The 19720-nt window shown below is 45.5% G+C and overlaps 1 protein-coding gene across 2 annotated transcripts in view; it reads right to left on the reverse strand.

Moving 5' to 3' along the window:
- PIWIL1 (piwi like RNA-mediated gene silencing 1) overlaps positions 1-18294 on the reverse strand; it is a 33091-nt gene extending 14797 nt beyond the window's left edge. The window contains exons 1-10 of one of the 2 annotated variants that reach the window (XM_029058526.2): positions 18167-18294; positions 15994-16058; positions 15361-15454; positions 13742-13850; positions 9384-9515; positions 8690-8904; positions 6540-6661; positions 4608-4688; positions 2688-2885; positions 1735-1846 (exon numbers count right to left, since the gene is read on the reverse strand). In XM_029058526.2, the coding sequence (XP_028914359.1) occupies positions 1735-1846; positions 2688-2885; positions 4608-4688; positions 6540-6661; positions 8690-8904; positions 9384-9515; positions 13742-13850; positions 15361-15438 (1047 nt within the window). In that variant the 5' untranslated portion in view covers positions 15439-15454; positions 15994-16058; positions 18167-18294. Of the gene's footprint in view, positions 1-1734; positions 1847-2687; positions 2886-4607; positions 4689-6539; positions 6662-8689; positions 8905-9383; positions 9516-13741; positions 13851-15360; positions 15455-15989; positions 16059-18166 lie in introns of both variants that reach the window. The other variant, XM_029058527.2, reaches the window with a different exon arrangement.
- Between the last annotated feature and the right edge of the window lie 1426 nt (positions 18295-19720).

Raw genomic sequence — 19720 nt, forward strand, 5'->3', positions numbered from 1 at the left:
CAGATCGTGTCTACTACTGTACTATACCAATCAATTAATACACTGCTCTGCACAGTGCTATTGGATTTCCCTTGCCTGCCCTCCCCGCCGCATCACCTAGGCACTTGGATTGTACCACTTAAACACTCGATATTCACCCCATCCTCGGACTCGCAGCATGCCACTTCCCCTAGAATTCATTTTTACGTCTGCCTCCCCCTCTTGACTTGTAAGCTCCTTTATGGGCAGAGACTGTTTTTACCAACTCCACTGTACTTTCCCAAATGCTTAGCAGAGTGCTCTGCTCAGACTAAGCACTCAATAAATATCACTGATCGATTACGGTTGAGACAATACTAGAAACTGCACTAGTATTTGACCTGCTCCCAAAGGAAACTGAAGGCCACTTTAAATGTTTTAATTCCTACATTATCTGAGTCCTAATAGTTATCTTACCTTTGTATCTGTGAACTTTCCTGGGAAAGACAGAAATACCATCTGACGGGCCCAATAAACACAGGTGTGGATACATAGGTTTATTTCGATTTGGCCTTTATTTGGATAAGAGCGACAGGTGTGCCTTTGAGACGCCATAGCTGCCCCTACCACAGAACACCAGCGGCCCCACTGCCTTGGCCTCCCAATCCACAAGACCGGCAAGTTATTCATCCGGTCAGAAAACACCACCACCGTCCTCTGAGTTATAATACTGTGGCCTTGCTCCCGATTTGCCCTGGGCCAGCAGGAAAGACTAAGCGGCAGCAATATCGCTTCCACGTTGGGACACCAGTTACTGAACCTCCAGTGGTTACCGGGGCAACGGCTGTGACTGAGCCAGTCACGAACAGTCTGAAATTGTTCAGGTTATGGTAACCTAAAGCTCTTTTTGTTTTTATTTTCTTGTATTGAACTTTATCTTTTTCTTTTCTGGTGTGCTTCCTCTGTTTTCTCTTAGTTTATCCTTCTTTGTACGTCTGCTGCCAGTGCCCTCTCTCCCAGCTTATTTTTGGATTGTGAGCCCCTTGAGGGTCAGGAACTATGTCTAATTCTCACCGTGTGTTTTTTTTAACAGTGCTGATTATATAGTGCTTTGAGCAAGAGTATATGCTAAGTAAATACTATTACCAATCCTAGAGAGACCATTTCAAAACCCATAAGCAAGCATACTCCTTTAAAGCACTTTTATTAGAGGTGAATAATAAACTATGTCTAATTCTCACCGTGTGTTTTTTTTAACAGTGCTGATTATATAGTGCTTTGAGCAAGAGTATATGCTAAGTAAATACTATTACTAATACTATGGTATTACTATTACCAATCCTAGAGAGACCATTTCAAAACCCATAAGCAAGCATACTCCTTTAAAGCACTTTTATTAGAGGTGAATAATCATTTACTTTTTCTCAAATGTTCTAAGAGATCAAAGGAGTGGTTAATCTGAATACTCTGTGGTGATCCGGGGGGTGGAGGGAAGAGGGAGAAAAAGAACCAAAGGGAAAGAAATACAAAACATTAACCGTTGGCGAATCCACCAAACGCTGGTGAATATCCGGGCATAAAATCTACACCTTCCACATTATAATTATATATTTTTCACAATTTTGTATATTTTCCTGAGCATCCTAATAGGCATTTGTCTTAAAACTCTGATAACAAAATGTACCAATAAATATGCTCTTCAGACACTTTGAAAGCAGCTAGCACTTGGGAAATTCCACAATTCAAGGTTAAAAAAAATACTCATCTACTTCATACCATTCTGTAGTACTCTAAAAAGCTGATTTCAGAGCCATCTGCTTTTTTAAAGGTGCTCTTTGGATTTTGCTCCCAATCAATGTCATCAACTCTATAGGTTTTATTGTTATACCTGTGAAAACATGGAAGGGTTAAAATAATTCAGAAATAATATTCAGCTCTATAGAAATGAGATCTGAATTAACATTCCACTCAGGACTACTTTCCAGGAGCGTATTTGAGGCCAACTGGACATTTTACCAAGTGAATGAAATAGTATAAGTGAAATCTCAGTGGGAACAGTTCATAAAATTCCAAAAATATACAAAGTGCCTTTTAAAATCCAAAGAGAAACACAGGAACATCATTACTGTAGTTCCTTTTAGTTATTTCCATAAATATATATATATATGTATATACATACATATATATATATATATACATATATATATATATATATATCTGTTAATTCTGGTGCACTGTACTCTCCCAAGTGCTTATTAGGACATTGCTCTGCACATAATAAGCGTTCAAATACCATTTATTGATTGATTATTATTTCATTACTGTAAACTGAGCTTACAGTATATTCTAAGTAGGAGGGAGGCAGATTTCTAAAGGTCTGCTCTAGGAAGGTAGTTCTGGGATGGAAAAAGTACTAACCCATGCTAGGACAGATTTTCTAAAGAGCTTTAGGGGAATGCAAGGTATCCACAGAAGTGTGCCTTTAGGAAGAACTGTTTGTACCAGAGTATAGATCCACTAATGGGTCAGGTCCTTTTCAAACTTTCACATTACTAATACACCAAAGTTGTGCCTCCCATGCGTCCAAGCTCTAAAATTCAACTCGTCATTTTGGGTCCTTTGCAATGAAGTAGTACGAAGAGTAACATCTGTACTTTTTATAATAAAACAAATGAATGGAGAGAATTTAGAAAAAGTGATAGGGGGAAAAAAATCGAGTTTCCTCTTACTTTGTCAGAACAATCAATCCTACTAATTCCTTGGAAACTTGTTCTTGAAATCTACGATCTCCAGATTGATTATATATGGTATACATGAAATCCAACACAGTTTCACTTCGGAGAACTTTATGGCTCACATCAGTACACAGCATAATATTATTCTCGTATTGAAGAATAGAAGTAGTGAAACCTGGCCAAATCACCAGCCTGTCACAGAGAATTAAAGAGATCTATTGGTAAAATTGCAATATGTACATTATAATTTGGGCTTCCTAAAATATTTAAATACATAAATCCTAGCAGTCTCATAACAGTCATAAACGTATTTAAATTTAAAGAGGGTTTAAATTATTCAAGGATGAAGATTCGTAATGGGTTAGTATGTAATTTGGAGATGCTGGATAGTTAGATACATCCCCACCTACTAGAACTGAATGTGAGGAGAAACAAAAATCCATCAATCCACTGTTGGCAAAACACTCTTGGGCTGGATTGACTGATGGTTTAACCGAGCAATGGCATTGTGCTTTCCTATCTCTCTACATGCATTCTTTCCCAGAATTTTGTTGAACTACTGCTATACTTTTGTTAAGTGGTTCCACGAAAAGTGTTAACCCCAGAACTGCTTAAAGTCATTTCCTATAAAAAATAACAAAAAGTGCATTCACGTATTCCCAAGATCCCCCCAGAACTGATCAAAACAATATGTATTTTTAAAATAAGACCTATTAGTTACATTACAAATTATCTAATAATAATGAATGATTTAATTAAGATTTGTATACATACTTGAAAATAGTTTTTACTTTTCAAAGTGTTAGCTGTTACATCTTATTTAGCAAAACATACTTTTTGCTAACATACTAGAGCTATTCCATTATCTACGCTGAATTGAAATGGGTTTTAATCACTTTTCCCTTAAAGTATTTTGACTGAAGTGGAGGGGCAGGGAAATGATTTAAGTCAAGGTAGACTACAGTGTTATCTCAGGAGGTAAGGAAAACTGTCATTAGAATCCAATAGTGCTATCAAAGAAAAAGGGGGCGGGGGGGACTAAAAAGTTAACAGTGGAGGATAGCTGTACAATTGAAAATAAGAACTTCTTAAACATTAGTAAGAGTGTCAAAAGTGGTTCACTACAGGAAAACTGTCCAAGAAGATAGGGCAGGGGCTTGGGAGTCAGAAGGACCTGGATTTTAATCCCAACTCCGCTACTTGTCTGCTCTGTAACTTTTGGCAAGTCATTTAATTTCTCTGCACCTCAGTTACCATATTTGTAAAATGGGGATTAAAACTATGAGCCCCATATGGGACAGAGACTGTCTACCAAAAACTGGGTAGTTACAAGCTGATCAGGTTAGAGTTTTGGCACATAGTAAGTGCTTAGCAAATATCATAAAAAAACAACATAAGTGACCGGTGCAGTTAATATCCAAGTTAATACCTAGCTAACCAGGATACCCTAAAATAACTATTTTATGAAAAAATTCTTTTGATGAACAAATATAAAATAAGTGAATATACTGGTACATTATTTGATGAATTGTCTGTTCAAAGCAAATGGTAACATACTGATTTACAGTAATCATCATAAACCTTTAATTTACCATTTATTTGCAGAGTCTAAACAATAACCACAAATATTCCAATCCAGGTCTTAAGACAGAAATGTACATTCATATGACCAAATCTTTTTCTGCTTATTTATACTGATTTTATTCCTAAAACTCTTTGTAAAGCTCTAGACTCTAGGGTCTAGACTGTTATCTCTAAACTCATAATGGGCAGAGAACATTTCAGCTAATTCTGTAGTACTGCCCTTTCCCAAGCACTTAGTACAGTTCTTTTACACTTAGATCAATATTCAAACACAAAACAAATTGAAACCTCTACTTATATGCTGCAAAGTGTCTTTAACCTTCTACAAACCTATGATTTGGAATGCTGATTGGGTCACTTGGATTGTAATAATTGCGTCCAATCTGTTGCAGGTTCATGATCTTCAAAAGCCTAAAAGTTAAAAGAACAATCAAACTGTAACAGTATTTATCCCGCAGAAATGTTCTGGACAAAATCTTAAACAGGATGATAGCCTGAAATTTGTTTTTCAAATTGAAGAATGAATGTGAAGTTAATATTTTCCTCAAAACATCTGATACGTTTGACATAGCCCTCTTGTTTTTCAATTAAAACATCGAAAACCTTATGCCATTAAGATATTTTAGTTAGCACAGGATTTATTATTCCCTCTAAACTCATTGTGGGCAGGGAATGTGTCTATTGTCATACTGTACTCTCCCAAGGGCTTAGTACAATGCTCTGCACATAGTAAGTGCTCAATAAATACAACTAATCACCAGACCATAGGTCTCCCTATTTTTAAATTCCTCAAAAATCCCACCTCATCCAAGAAGTCTTCCCTAGGCCACCAAAGCGGCCACCGCTCTCCAGTAAATATTCCCTTTAATCCTCCCTACCATTCGCTCAACGACTTCTGAATTCAAGTGTGCATATTTTTCTGTTATTCGATTCATCTGTGACATATCTTTCGCTGACAATATTGACTCAATGATTTATATTGACTCAGCTTCCCCCTGTAGAGTGTATACAACTTAAGAACAAGGTACTCACCGAACACTGCTTTGGTATGTCCCTTAAGCACTTAGCATAGTACTTTGCAAGCAGGAGGGTTCAATAAATTGTGTCGATGATGATGGTGATAGCGATGAAGTTAACTACTCAACAAAATGTCCGAAGAGTTCCCCTCCCCAGTGTGAGGCAAGGGATCTGCCCTTTCTGGCAGGAAAAGCTGCAGGACTACATGGCTTCGGCTGTTTCTCCGCCTTTAGCAGAGGGGTCCTAAACCTGAGGACTTCCACTGCTTCAATTCCCCCAAACCCCCTGAATGCCACCCGGGGAAGGGAGAGGAGGGTGGGAAGAGGGAAGTTATCTATGCTTTCCAGGCAGGTAGGAAGGGGAGAGGCCTCAGATGCTCACCCACCCCTAAAAGCACCCAAGGACTGTCCTCCCTGGCAAAACTAGCTCCAGGTGGGCAGACATCGCAGTCCACCCTGAACGATGGGAGTGGTGTAGAGAAGCAGCATGGTCTAATGGAAAGATCATGGGCCTGGGTGACGGGAGGACCTGAGTTCTAATCCCGGCTCTGCCGCCTGTCTGCTGTGTGACCTTGAGCCGCCACTTCATTTCTCTTTGCCGCAGTTACCTCATCTATAAAATGGGGATTAAGACTGTGAGCCCCATGTGGGACAGGGACTGTGTCCATACTGGTTAGCTTGTATCTACTCCAGTGCCTAGAACTGAGCTTGGCACATACTAATTGCTTAACAAATATCATTAAAAAAAAAAAAGGGTCTAGACTGCGTGACCGGTGAGGAACCTACAAAGCCGATCCTTTACTCACTGTACCTCGTGGTTATTCTTCTTTTCTTAGGTGATCCTATTTTTATCATTTCAATCCATCCTCACACGTCAGCCTCCCGTGTCCCTTTTTCCTCCCAATCTTAGATTGGCCATTCCCTAGGGGGTCAGGGACCATATGACTGAATGATCATCCTTGTACTTTTCCCCAGCGCTTACTACCGTGTTCTGCAGGCACAGCTCCTTGTTAGATTCTAAGCTCCTCAAAGGCAGGGATTATGGAAACCAACTCTACCTTACGCTCCCAAGAGTTTAGTAAAGTGCTGCACAGTAAGCACTCAAATACCACTGATCGATCAATTGGGTGCTCAATAGATACTTAATATTTCTATCAATGGTATAAAACAAAACATACTTTAACTGTCACTGATACACCAAAGGGAATACTTCCTTCTCACAAAGATAGAAAATCCACCGACAAACCTTCTGAAAATAATGTTGTAAAACTGCAAACAAGTTGGTGAAGTAGGCGGTAGCTCATTAGTTAAAGTTATAGTTATCTTCACATTTTCTCCACTGCGAGTCTGGCTAAACACCTCAGTGGCCTGTGAAAAGAAAGCATTTCTATTAGTTGAAAGAAAAAAAAATCCAGAGCCCTAGTCTCATAAAAATACACCAATAATACATCTATTTTCAATGCTCTCACAGGACACCACATTGTTCCTCTCATCCCTTGGTCACCAAATTGCTAAGTTATGGGCTAGTCGCCTTCAAAGACCAATGACACCTGTTGTTACCAAAACCATTTTTGTTCATTCTGACCATGAAAAAACAGCAGAATTTTAACTAGATTTGGGGGATTATGGGAAGGGAAAGAGTGATAAGACTAAACACAGAGCATTACAAAGGCATGGTATCATAGCTGAGTTTCTATTTCAAAAATCTGAATAAGCAGGTGGTTTGGGAATGACATAATGAAATGTGTTGGACATTTATAAAAGCCTCAAAAGGCTGCCTTTGAACCTGTCGAAATCCCCCTTCTCCTGGAAACTTTATCCTACTTGGCTTCACTGACACCGTCCTCTCCTGTTTTTCCTCCTACTTCTCTGGCCGTTCATTTTCACTCCCTTTCGCGGGCTCTTCTTCTGCCTCCCTAACTGTGGGAGTTTCTCAAAGTTCAGTTCTGGGTCCCCTTCTTTTCTCCATCTACACCCACTCCCTTGGAGAACTCATTCACTCCCATGGCTTCAACTCCGGCCTCTATGTGGATGATTCCCAAATCTCCATCTCCAGCCTTAATCCTTCTCCCTCTCTTCTTGCATTTCTTCCTGCTTTCAAGACCTCTCTATCTGGATGTCCTCCCATCACCTCGAACTTAACATGTCTAAACAGAACTCATCTTCCCACTCGAGCCCTGCCCTCCCCATCACTGCAGCCAGCAGCACCATCCATCCCGTCTCACTAGGCTGTAACCTTGGCGATATCCTTGATTCCTCTCTCTCATTCAACCCTCACGTACAACCTTTCACTAAATCCTCTCGGTTCAACCTTCACAACATCACTAAAATTTGCCCTTTCCACTCTATCCAAATTGCTACCAGGTTAACCCAGGCGTTTACCCTATCCCGCCTTGATTACTTTTATCAACCTCTTGCTGATCTCCCAACCTCCTGTCTCTTCCCACTCCACACCATACTGCATTCTGCTTCCCGGATCATTTTTCTACAAAAAAATTTGGTCCATGTTTCCCTACTCCTCAAGAACCTCTGGTAGTTACCCATCCACCTCTGCATCAAACAGAAACTCTTCACCAATGGCTTTAAAGCAGTCAATCACCTTGCATCCTCATACCTCACCTCACGACTCTTCTACTACAGCCCAGCCTGCACACTTCACTCCTCTAATGCCAACCTACTCAGTGTACCTTGATCTCATCTATCTCACCACTGACCTGTCGCCCACATCTTGCCTCTCGCCTGGGACTCCTTCTTTTTTCACATCTGTCAGACAATTACTCTCCTCACCTTCAAATCTTATGGAAGGCACAACTCCTCCAAGAGGCCTTCCTTGACGAAGTCCCCGTTTCCTCTTTTCTCACTCCCTTTTTCAATCGCCCTGACTCACTCCCTTTACTCGTCACTCCTCCTTCAGCCCTATAGCACTTCTGTATAGATATATCATTTATTTATATTAATTCCATCTCCCTCTCTAGGGTCTAAGTTCGTGGTCAGGGAATGTGTATGTTCTATTGTCATGTTGTACTCCCCCAAGCTGCATACAACTGATTGCTTTGCACACATGAGGCCCTTAAAAAATATTACTGAACGATCAGCCGTGATCACGCCAGGATCATAGGAATCAATCAGTAGCATTTCTTCAGTGCTTGGGAGAGTACAATAGTTAGTAGACACAATCTCTGGACTCGAGGAGCTTACAACCTCAGCAGGAGAGACAGACACTAAAATAAATTATAGATGACGGCAGCAAATAGAATTAAAGGTATATACTGGTAAAATGGGGAGGAGGGAGAAGGGGAGAGAAGTGCTTAGATGATGTCAAAGGGCTAATTCTGCAGCAGGGAGTGGGTTGGGGGAAACAGGGATGGGGAGAATATCACCGTTTTACCAGCTCACCTTATTTGGAAGCCTTTTGGGTAAGAATAATATTGTTCCATCGAATGCGTGGGTCTTTCCAATCAGCTCTTCATGTTGAAAAAGTAAAGCTGAGCGCAGTCTTCTGGCTTCCATTTGGGGATTATAGTCAACATGGTACTGATATAGGGCCCATTGAGGACGAGATGTCAATCGGAAGTGGTTAGTGCTTAATCTAACCACAATTCCTGATGAACCTGAAAATCAGATTTATCAATTGGGAAATATCACACCACTTGCTCCCCAAAATACATTCCAACAGCTACAAATCAATCCAGGAGGAGAAGGAATGAGATAATACCCTGTTAGCGTAACCACCTAACTTTCTAAGGATTGCCTAACAAATCATCTAGAGAGGTATCTTCTCTAAAAAACTCAACTTTAGAAGCGTAACCTAATGCAAAACAAGAATGTACAAATAACCTTGAGGAATTATTTAAGAGAACAGATAAATTCATCTAGGAATCCAAAAGAATTTACTTCCATCTTCATTTATATTTATACAAAGAGGAAATTTGTAAGTTAAAGAGCAGCTTGAAATGACAATATTTGAAATGACAGATATTGTAAAAGGTATTTTTCTAACTTGCCACTGTATATGCACTTCAGTGGCCTTTTCCACCTCGTGAGGTCTTGATAAAAATAGCATCATCTGAAACGATTTGAGCTTCTATACCTGTTTTGGACTCTTGAACGTGCTCTATGCCCTTTCGAGTATTCACTCCAAGGTCATGGAAATCTTTTTGACGGCCTCCTTTCTCGCCCAGTGACAGACTTTGAAATCCAGCTGAAATCTGGAATTCTTGCCCTTTAATAAAATAAAAAGACTTGAGTATTAGCTAAGAATTACCATCAGACCAGACACAATTAACTATTAACTTCTGTAGTGATACGGGCAAAAGACTAAAAGTAGTTACGCAATTTTGTACTGTAGCACTTCAGGATTCCACATCCTGGCAATTGGAGAAACATTCTCAAGAAAACCAAGACACGAGATTAGTTTTTCTATTTACATAAATGTTAAAACAGACCACATGATAGCAGCAAAGAAAGTATTACACTCAGCTCTCTGAGTTATGACAGGCAGCACTTCCAGCTGTGAATTTACACCGTTTTTGAGCTCACAATGCATCTGACTTTCTAATACCAGAATTGCTGACCAAGAATTACCTGACCCCGTTCTCCCAGCTTCCCCACAGATCTCCTGTTCTGCCCTGTGCTTGTCTCCTCATCTTTTTGTTCTAGCAACTCAGCTCAATAAATCTCAATCAGTTGTATTTCTTAAGCATTCCACATCAACCAGAAACTCCTTACAATAGGCTTTAAAGTACTCAATCGTCTTGCGTGCTCCTACCTCACCTTGCTACTCCCATACTACAACCCAGCCTGCACACTTTGCCCCTCTAATGTCAACCTTCTCACTGTATCTCCATCTCGCATATCTAGCTGCCAATCCCTGGCCCACATCGTCCACTCTCCATATCCGACAGACAATTAATCCCCCCCACCTTCTAAACCTTATTGAATATTCATCTCCTCCAAGGGGACTTCCCTAAGCCCTCCTTCCCTCTCTTCTCTCACTCCCTTCTGCATCACCCTGATTTTCTTCCTTTATTCTTCCCCCCTTTCCTCAGCCCCATAGCATTTATGTACATATCCGTCACTGAACTCATTTATATTAATGTCTGTTTCTCCCTCTAGGCTGCAGCTCATTCATTTGGTAGTATTTATTGAGCGCTTACTGTGTGCAGAGCACTGTAATAAGCACTTGGGAGTGTACAGCAATAAGCAGACATTTCCTACCCACAGTAAGCTTACAGTCTAACGGGGGGAGACAGACATCAATACAAATAAATAAATGACAAATCCGTACATAAGTGCTGGGGAGCTGGGAGCGGGGAAGAACAAATAGAGCGAGTCAGGACGACGCAGAAGGGGGTGGGAGAGAGGAAAGGGAGGGCTTAGTCTGGGAAGGCCACTTTGGAGGAGACGTGCCTTCAATAAGACTTTGAAGGGATGGAGAGTGATCTGAGGACGGAGGGCCTTCCAGGCCAGAGGCAGGACGTGGCAAGATAGGCGGGATCAAGACAGAGCGAGAAGGTTAGCTTTAGAGGAGTGAAGTGTGTGGGCTGGGTTGTAGAAGGAGAGTAAGGAGGTGAGGTAGGAGGGGGCAAGGTGTAGAACGCTGAGGAGTTTTTCTTTGATGTGGAGGTAGAAGGGAAACCACTGGAGGTTTCTGAGGTGCAGGGTGACGTGTCCTGAACGTTTTTTGCGGAAAAATGATCCGGTCAGCAGAGTGAAATATGGACTGGAGCGGGGAGAGAAGGGAGGCTGGGAGGTCAGCAAGGAGGCTGACGCAGTCATCCAGGCGGGATAGGATGAGTGATTCTACTAACGTGGTAGACGTTTGGATGGAGAGGAAAGGGTGGATTTTAGCGATGTTGTGAAGGTGGGACCGATTGGATTTCACTATGGGCAGGGAATGTATCTGATGTCCTGTACTCTCCCAAGCGCTTAGTACCGTGTTCTGCACACAGTAAGCGCTCAATAAATGTCTGAATGACTGAAGCACTTTCTGATGGCGGAGCACCGTACAAAGCGCTTGGGAGAGTACAATACAACAGTGTTGAAGGACACGGTCCCCGCCCACACCGAGTTTACTCACCTGCCGCCTGCCCCTTCCACGACCCCCGGCCCCTGGGGGACGGCAGGGTGGCTACGCGGTTCCCACTTTCTCGCCACCCTCCTCGGCCGCTGCGGAGGGCAGGAGCCGCAGGGCCAGGGCTGGGGGGCGGTGCCAGCAGAGGCTGGACTAGCAAATACAAGCAAGACTTCAGAAAACCCAGCACCCAAGAATAATAATAATAATAATAATAATAATAATGTTGGTATTTGTTAAGCGCTTACTATGTGCAGAGCACTGTTCTAAGCGCTGGGGTAGACACAGGGGAATCAGGTTGTCCCACGTGGGGCTCACAGTCTTAATCCCCATTTTACAGATGAGGGAACTGAGGCACAGAGAAGTTAAGTGACTTGTCCACAGTCACACAGCTGACTAGTGGCAGAGCTGGGATTCGAACTCATGAGCCCTGACTCCAAAGCCCGTGCTCTTTCCACTGCACCACGCTGCTTCTCCATAATACCGAGCAGCCGAGAATACCGAGAGGACTCCGGTAAGAGCCCTTCAAAGGGCTTCTCCGACTTGTCCCCAAATTCCCTGAAAATCTTACCAGACAAACCCACCTGTGAGCACATTAAAAAAAAAGTGAAGGGCTTAACATCTCCCTTACCTATTTTAGATCATTTGTAGGTTGAGGTAATACAAATTAACGTTGGTATTTGTTAAGCGCTATGTGCAGGGCACTGTTCTAAGCGCTGGGGGGAGATACAGGGTCATCAGGTTGTCCCACGTGAGGCTCACGGTTAATCCCCATTTTTCAGATGAGGTCACTGAGGCACGGAGAAGTTAAGTGACTTGCCCAAGTCACACAGCTGACAAGCGGCAGGGCCGGGATTCGAACCCATGACCTCTAACGCCCAAGCCCGGGCTCTTTCCACGGAGCCACACTGCTTCTCTTCTTCAACGCGGTACCATACTGCATTTTTTAATGCATTTTTAATATTCAACATAATTTATGTCAATATAATTGCTCTTTACCCTAAAAAACTACATTACGGAAGCTATTCATCTTTCTTCCCAAATCTGTTTCTTTCCATCACCTTCCCACCACTGCTGATGTCACCATCAAACTCCTTGCCTTTCAAGTCCTCGAGGACAGGGATCACATCTACTAGCTCTACCTTACTCTTCCCAGCCCTGACTACCGAGCTCACGGGCCCAGATCCTTATCGTACCTGAACTAGGTTATTCCTCAGCTTCCTAGCACGTCTCCCTCCCCCTCCAGTCCACACTTCATTCTGCCACCTGGGTCATTTTTCAGAGGCCCTCTGTTTTCTGGCCACTGCCCCCGTGGCTTCGGCGGGGAAGCAGCAGGGTCGGGTGGACGGAGCATGGGCCTGGGAGTCAGGTCCATAGGTTCTAATCCCGGCTCCGCCACTCGCCGGCTGTGCGGCCTTGGGCAGTTCACTTCACTTCTCTGTGCCTCGGTTCCCTCAGCTGTAAATTGGGGATTAAGACTGTGAGCGCCATGAGGGACAGGGAGCAACCAAATTTCCTTGTAGCCACCCCAGGGCTTAGGACAGTGCCTGGTATCACTATTATTACTATTTTTTTCCCTGCTTAAGTACATTCCCCTTGCAGAGGCACAGCAAGTGCATTATTTGCCAGGAGCTGCTGTTAGAACCAAGACCACCTTGACTAGGAGTGAGCACTGATACTTCAACTTCTGGAACTTAGCTATATCCCAAGCTGCCCCAACGCATCGACAACTGTGCTCTTCCCCCCTCCTAGCCTAGAGAGGATCGAAACTGTCCTGGTTCCTCCTCCCCGCCCTTCAGCGGGGCTGGGGCTTGAGTCTGTAAGTGACTGGAGGGCAGGGGCCACCGTCCTACACTTTTACTGTATCCCATACTCCCAGGAGGCTGGTGCACGGCACCACACGTTGAAGGCTTCGTAAATATTGATTTCTGACTGAGAATTTGGATTACGAGGCTCAAGACTTCTGGGCAGACCCAAGATTTTACAGGTTTTGGGCCCATTTTCTAGGGCAACTTTACCTAGAAGTCCAGTGCTTACACACAAAGCCAAAGGGGCCACGGGGATAGTGGAAATTGTAATCAAGACATTTAGACAGGAAAAAACTGAGCCTATAACATGGTGTTATAGATACAAGTTAAGGCTTGAGCACAAATTTTGATTACTACATGATTCTTTTACTCTGTATGTATAATGCTCTTACCCCACAAAGTTGTCCTTAAGTTTTGTCGTTGTTCCTAGAACAGTTAAAGCCACTTTTCAGATAGTGTCATACACATATTACATTTGTATTTCAGGTGAATCAACGGGAGTTTCTAATTATCCCTTAATTTGTAGAATGCCATCTAAACATAATCTCCTTCCTTCTTTCCTCTCACCTTGCGACTTGGGGGCTCCCATGGCTCCTCTTTGTCGTCCACGACCCACAAATTCACCCTCTGAGGGGGGCTGCTGAGGCTTTGAGTGGCCATAACTGGATTGTTGAGTCTGCAATATGAAATTTTTTTTTTTAACGGCACTTGTTAGGCGCTTACTATATGTCAGACACTGTACTAAGCACTGAGGCAGATACAAGAACTGCAATTTAAAGTAATGTTACAGTACATGCCAGTCTAGAAATGCCAGGGGCTGCACACGTGCAAAACGGTACACTTTTGTTGCGGTTCTTACCACATATAATGCCACGAGGATACATACAGGAGATTCTAACTTACAGGCCGCTGTACTCAAACAGGCTCACATTGTCAGACAAGCGTTTCCAAATCCCTAACAACATGCTTCCCTCGCAGGGTCGCACCGGGAGGGCTTCCAGTAAGTGGTCCGCCAGTCTCGACTTCGGGAGGGTCAAGCAGAAGCATATCCATTCCATTCCTAGCTTGGGCAGTGGCTAGAGAGTGGTAGGCAATGTGCTACAAGTCGAAACTCACCTGTGGCGGACAGCAGCGGCATGGGACAGCGCTGCTGGGGGAAGACTCAAGTTTACTGCACGGAAGGAGGCAATGTTAAACCACTTCCGAACATTTATCAAGAAAACTCTAGGGATACACGACCAGAACGACTGCAGATGGAGGTGGGGCGCTCTGGGAGGGACGTGTCCACGGAGTCGCTGTGGGTCGGAGACAACTCGACAGCACAGGAAAAGACCACAACATCTTAGCCAAAACGTGTGGTGAAAACGGGCATCAGAGTAGAACTGAGTGTATTATAGAGCCATTTTAGGATCCATTCAGGAGTAAACAGAATAACTGAGTTTTGGGTAGCATGATCAAACAGGAACAAGAAATCTGGGTAGTTAAAATTGCTGATGGATTGTTAACTCATCTTAAACACGGACAGAAAATACATTCAAGTCTGCAACCGGTCAAGCTGACTTCTGGTTTCTATGCAGACCGTACACTAAGATTCACTAAGAGAAGTTCACCATACTTTTTCTGCCTTTTTCGTCATTAAATCGGAGTCTTATTATTAAATTCATAATTATATGGCATTTGTTAAGCACTTATGCTTACTATGTGCCAAATACTGTTCTGAGCACTGGGGTAGATACAAAAGTGATCGGTCTGGACACAGTCCCTGCATGCCGCTCACCGTTTAGGGAAAAGGGAGTACAATTTAAACCCCCACTTTTACAGAAGAGGAATCTGAGGCACAGAGAAGTGAAGTGACTTGCCCCGGGTCACACAGCAAGTAAACAGCAGAAATGGGATTAGAGTCCAGGCTTCTGACTCCCAGGCCAATTCTCTTTCCACTAAGCAATGCTGCTCCTCACACCCTTACATTAGAAATGCAGTGAATTACCCTTCGCCTGAAGAGGCTTTTTTTTTTTTAAAGGGCACTCAGTGGAGCATTCATGGCTTGAGCATGAAACTATATCAGAGATTTTTCCATCCTTAAGTAGTCTAACTCATCTATTCAGCAGTCTCTAAACAATATTACATTTTCAACAACAGACTCCGAATCCCAGGGGAAGCAAAACTTTTTCAAGCTGCATACTCACGGCTGGGGGTCCCACAACCGGGGTTGTGTCCTGACCACGGGCTCTTCCTCTAGCTCTGGCTCGAGCTCGTCCAGTCATTGTTTTTTGCTGAAAACTGTTGGAGAGGAGGATTCTCAAAGTAAATCACTTTTCATAGAAAGTAAACCACTAATTTTTGATAGCAAATTAAAATAAAACCCGGAAAAACAGCTCATTTTCAAATCAGAAGCAACGTATCTAACTCGGTTAGATGCTTTATACTATAGCTTTGAGGATATGCAATACAGCCTGAAAGTTACTTTCGTGTGAAGGCAACCATAACTGAAGGTTACCGGCCTCTTCTCGAAGATCAGAACCTCCCCACTCAAAATTTAATGGTTGCCAAAGCATTAACTATCATTTTCGTCGAGGATACGTAACGGGCTTTCAGAAGAACTAAAGTTGGTCATGAATAAAGATCGGACTTAAAATACCGAGTCGGAATCCCTCGTTTACTATTTTCAGCAGTAAACATCAATCAGTGGGGGAAGAACGTATCGCGATACTGATTGGCAATGTCTCTTGAACAAAATTACTTCCACCCAGCTTTCCAAATCCATGCCAAAGTGTCCACACCCGTCGTTTTCCCCTTCCGACTGTCTCCATCCTACCTACTTCGGTCCTCGGATCGGCTCTTCTATCCTCTGCCAAATCCCGTGAAGGTATTGGCGGTAGATGGACTGGAAACAGAAAAGAAGAGGGTTAAATCGGTGCCTTCGCAGGTGCCAAATTGGTGCTGGGGAGAGAAAAAGAAAGTGTCAGGCAAAGGAAGATTTTTTAATTCAAATAAAGGAAACATCCCGCCTGGGCAGGAGGTGGTCGGAAGCCCACGGGAGGCTGCTGCGAGCCACGGTGGACCCCCGAAACGCTTCCCACCCTCCTGGCTTAAAACGGGGCCCACCGACCCCTCGGCCGCTCTTTCCTCCTTCTGTTTACTGAACGCTTACTCCGTGCGGACCACTGCCCTACAGGCTAGAACAAGAACTAGGGCTCGGGAGTCAGGGGACGTGGGTTCGAATCCCGGCTCCGCCCCTCATCTGCTGGGTGACCTTGGGCAATCCGCTAAATTCATTCAATCGTATTCATTGAGCGCTGACTGCGTGCACAGCACTGCACTAAGCACTTGGGAGAGTACAATTAGAACAGTGCTTCTCAGCGCTTAGAACAGTGCTTTGCACATAGTAAGCGCTTAACAAATGCCATTATTATTATTACAACTCAGCAACGAAGAGGGACGTTCCCTGCCCACAATGGGCTCACATTTATTCATTCAATCGCATCCATTGAGGGTTTAATGGGTGCAGAGCACTGGACTAAGCGCTTGGAAAGTACAATTCAGCAACAAAGAGAGACCATCCCTGTCCACAAAGGGCTCGCATTCATTCAATCGTACTTATTGAGCGCCGACTGTGTGCAGAGGACTATAGTAAGCGCTTAGAAAGTACATTTCGGCAACAAAGAGGGACCATCCCTGCCCACGAAGGGCTCACATTCATTCGATCCCATTTATTGAGCGCTTACTATGTGCAGAGCACTGGCCTAAGCGCTTGGAAAGGTCAATTCGGCAACAAAGAGGGACCATCCCTGCCCACCAAGGGCTCACATCCATTCAGTCGTACTTATTGAGCGTTTAATGTGTGCAGAGCACTATAGTAGGCGCTTACAAAGTACAGTTCAGCGACAGATAGAGACAATCCCTGCCCACATCGGGCTCGCATTCATTCAGTCGTACTTATTGAGTGCTTAATATGTGCGGAGCACTGGCCTAAGCGCTTGGAAAGGACAATTCGGCAACAAAGAGGGACCATCCCTGCCCAATCGAACTTACTGAGCGCTTAATATGCGCAGAGCACTGGCCTAAGCGCTTGGAAAGGACAATTCGGGAATAGAGACAATCCCTGCCCACAACGGGCTCACATTCATTCAGTCGTACTTACTGAGCGCTTAATATGTGCAGAGCACTGGCGTAAGCGCTTGGAAAGGACAATTGGGTAACAGAATCAATCCCTGCCCCATGGTACTTATTGAGCGCTGACTATGTGCAGAGCACTGGCCTAAGTGCTTGGAAAGGACAATTCGGGAACAGAGACAACTTACTGAGCGCTTACTATGTGCAGAGCACTGGCCTAAGCGCTTGGAAAGGACAATTCGGGGACAGGGACCTCATCCCTGCCCAATCGTACTTATTGAGCGCTTAATATGCGCAGAGCACTGGCCCTTTAAGCGCTTGGAAAGGACAATTCGGTGACAGAAACAATCCCTGCCCACAAAGGGCTCACATTCATTCAGTCCTACTTATTGGGCGCTTACTATGTGCAGAGCACTGGCCTAAGCGCTTGGAAAGGACAATTCGGGAACAAAGAGGGACCATCCCTGCCCCATGGGACTTACTGAGCGCTTAATACGTGCAGAGCCCTGGCCTAAACGCTTGGAAAGGACAATTCGGGAACAGAGACCTCATCCCTGCCCACAACGGGCTCACAGTCATTCAGCCGTACTGACTGAGCGCCGACTGGGTGCGGAGCACTGGGCTAAGCGCTCGGAAAGGACAACTGAGCAATAAAGCGAGCCCATCCCTGCCCACTTCGGGCTCCCACCCCTCGGCCCGGTGGCAGCTCCCGGGCGCCGACGGGGTGCGCAGCCCGGGGCTGAGCGCCTGGGGAGGCCAATCCCGGCTCGGAGGGGGGCGGCTCCGCCGCTGCGGGACTCAGTTTCCTGCCCGGGAAAATGGGGAGGGGGCGGCCGGACGGACGCAGCGCTCGGCGCAGAGTGAGCGCCCCGCACTGACCGGTCGGAGGAGGAGGAGGAGGAGGAGGAGGAGGAGGAGGAGGCGGGGCGGGCTGCCGTCCTTCCCCCCCGCGGTGGGCGCCGCAGCGCTGGAGGAGCGGGAGCAGCGGGAGGAGCAGCGGGAGGAGGAGGAGCAGCGGGCGGCGGTTGCAGCCGTTGGAAGCCGTTTCCCCAGGACCGGCCGTTGGGCTCGGACGGAGGCGGCGGGAGGCTCGCGCCGCCCCAGCACGTGCCGCCCCCCCAACCGAAGGCGCCACAATCCCGCGCGCGCCGCCGAGGGGGCGGGGCCGGGGCGGGGCCGGGACCAATGGGAGGGCGGGGTCGCCGGCGGGGGGACCAATAGGAGGCCGGAGCCGCACGGGGCGGGGGAGGGAGCGGGGGAGGGAGCGGGGCCCGGGCGGGGGCGGGGCCAATAGGAGGGCGGGGCAGCCGGCGGCGGGGACCAATAGGAGGCCGGAGCCGGCGGGGGCGGGGCCAATGAGAGGGCGGGGGCCGCTGTCGAGGTGACCAATAGGAGGCCGGAGCCGGCGGGGGCGGGGCCAGGAAAGAGGGCGGGGTCACGGTGGGAAGGATAATTATAATAATGTGGGTATTTGTTCATTCATTCATTCAATAGTATTTATTGAGCGCCGACTCTGTGCAGAGCACTGGACTGAGCGCTGGGGGAGATCCAGGGTCATCGGGTTGTCCCACGTCAGGCTCCCAGTTAATCCCCATTTTGATCATCATCATAATAATGTTGGTATTTGTTAAGCGCTGACTCTGTGCCGAGCACTGTTCTAAGCGCTGGGGGGAGATCCAGGGTCATCGGGTTGTCCCACGTGAGGCTCCCAGTTGACCCCTATTTTGATCATAATAATAATAATAATGTTGGTATTTGTGAACCGTGAGCCTCCCGAGCTCACTATGTGCAGAGCACTGTTCTAAGCACTGGGATGGAGACAGGGTGATCAAGATTGTCCCACGTGGGGCTCGCAATTTTTAATCCCCATTTTTCCAGATGTGGGAATTGAGGCCCAGAGAAGTGAAATGACTCGCCCAAGGTCACACAGCAGACAGGTGGCGGAGGCGGGATGAGAACCCACGACCTCTGCCTCCCAAGCCCGGGCTCTTTCCATTAAACGAGGCTGCTTCTCTTAGGGGAAGGGGCCAGGGCGGGGGAGGAGATTGACACCAGACTCCTCCTTCTGTATTGACTGAGAAGCAGCGTGGCTCGGTGGAAAGAGCCCGGGCTTGGGAGGCGGAGATCATGGCTTCTAATCCCGGCTCTGCCGCTTGCCCAGCTGGGTGACTTGAGACAAGTCACTTCACTTCTCTGTGCCTCAGTTACCTCATCTGGAAAATGGGGATTAAAGCTGTGAGCCCCACGTGGGACAACTGATCACTTTGTATCCCCCCCCCAGCGCTTAGAACAGTGCTTGGTACATAGCAAGCGTTCAACAAATACCAACTTTTTTTTTTTTAATTTTAGACAATATGTCTAGGGAGGTTTTCATAATAAAAAAATTGACAGTTCACAGACCCTCGTGAATACTCTTCTCTCTCTCTCAGTATG

The sequence above is a fragment of the Ornithorhynchus anatinus genome, chromosome 2 (assembly GCF_004115215.2).
Source record: "Ornithorhynchus anatinus isolate Pmale09 chromosome 2, mOrnAna1.pri.v4, whole genome shotgun sequence".
In the NCBI taxonomy this organism is placed as follows: domain Eukaryota; kingdom Metazoa; phylum Chordata; class Mammalia; order Monotremata; family Ornithorhynchidae; genus Ornithorhynchus; species Ornithorhynchus anatinus.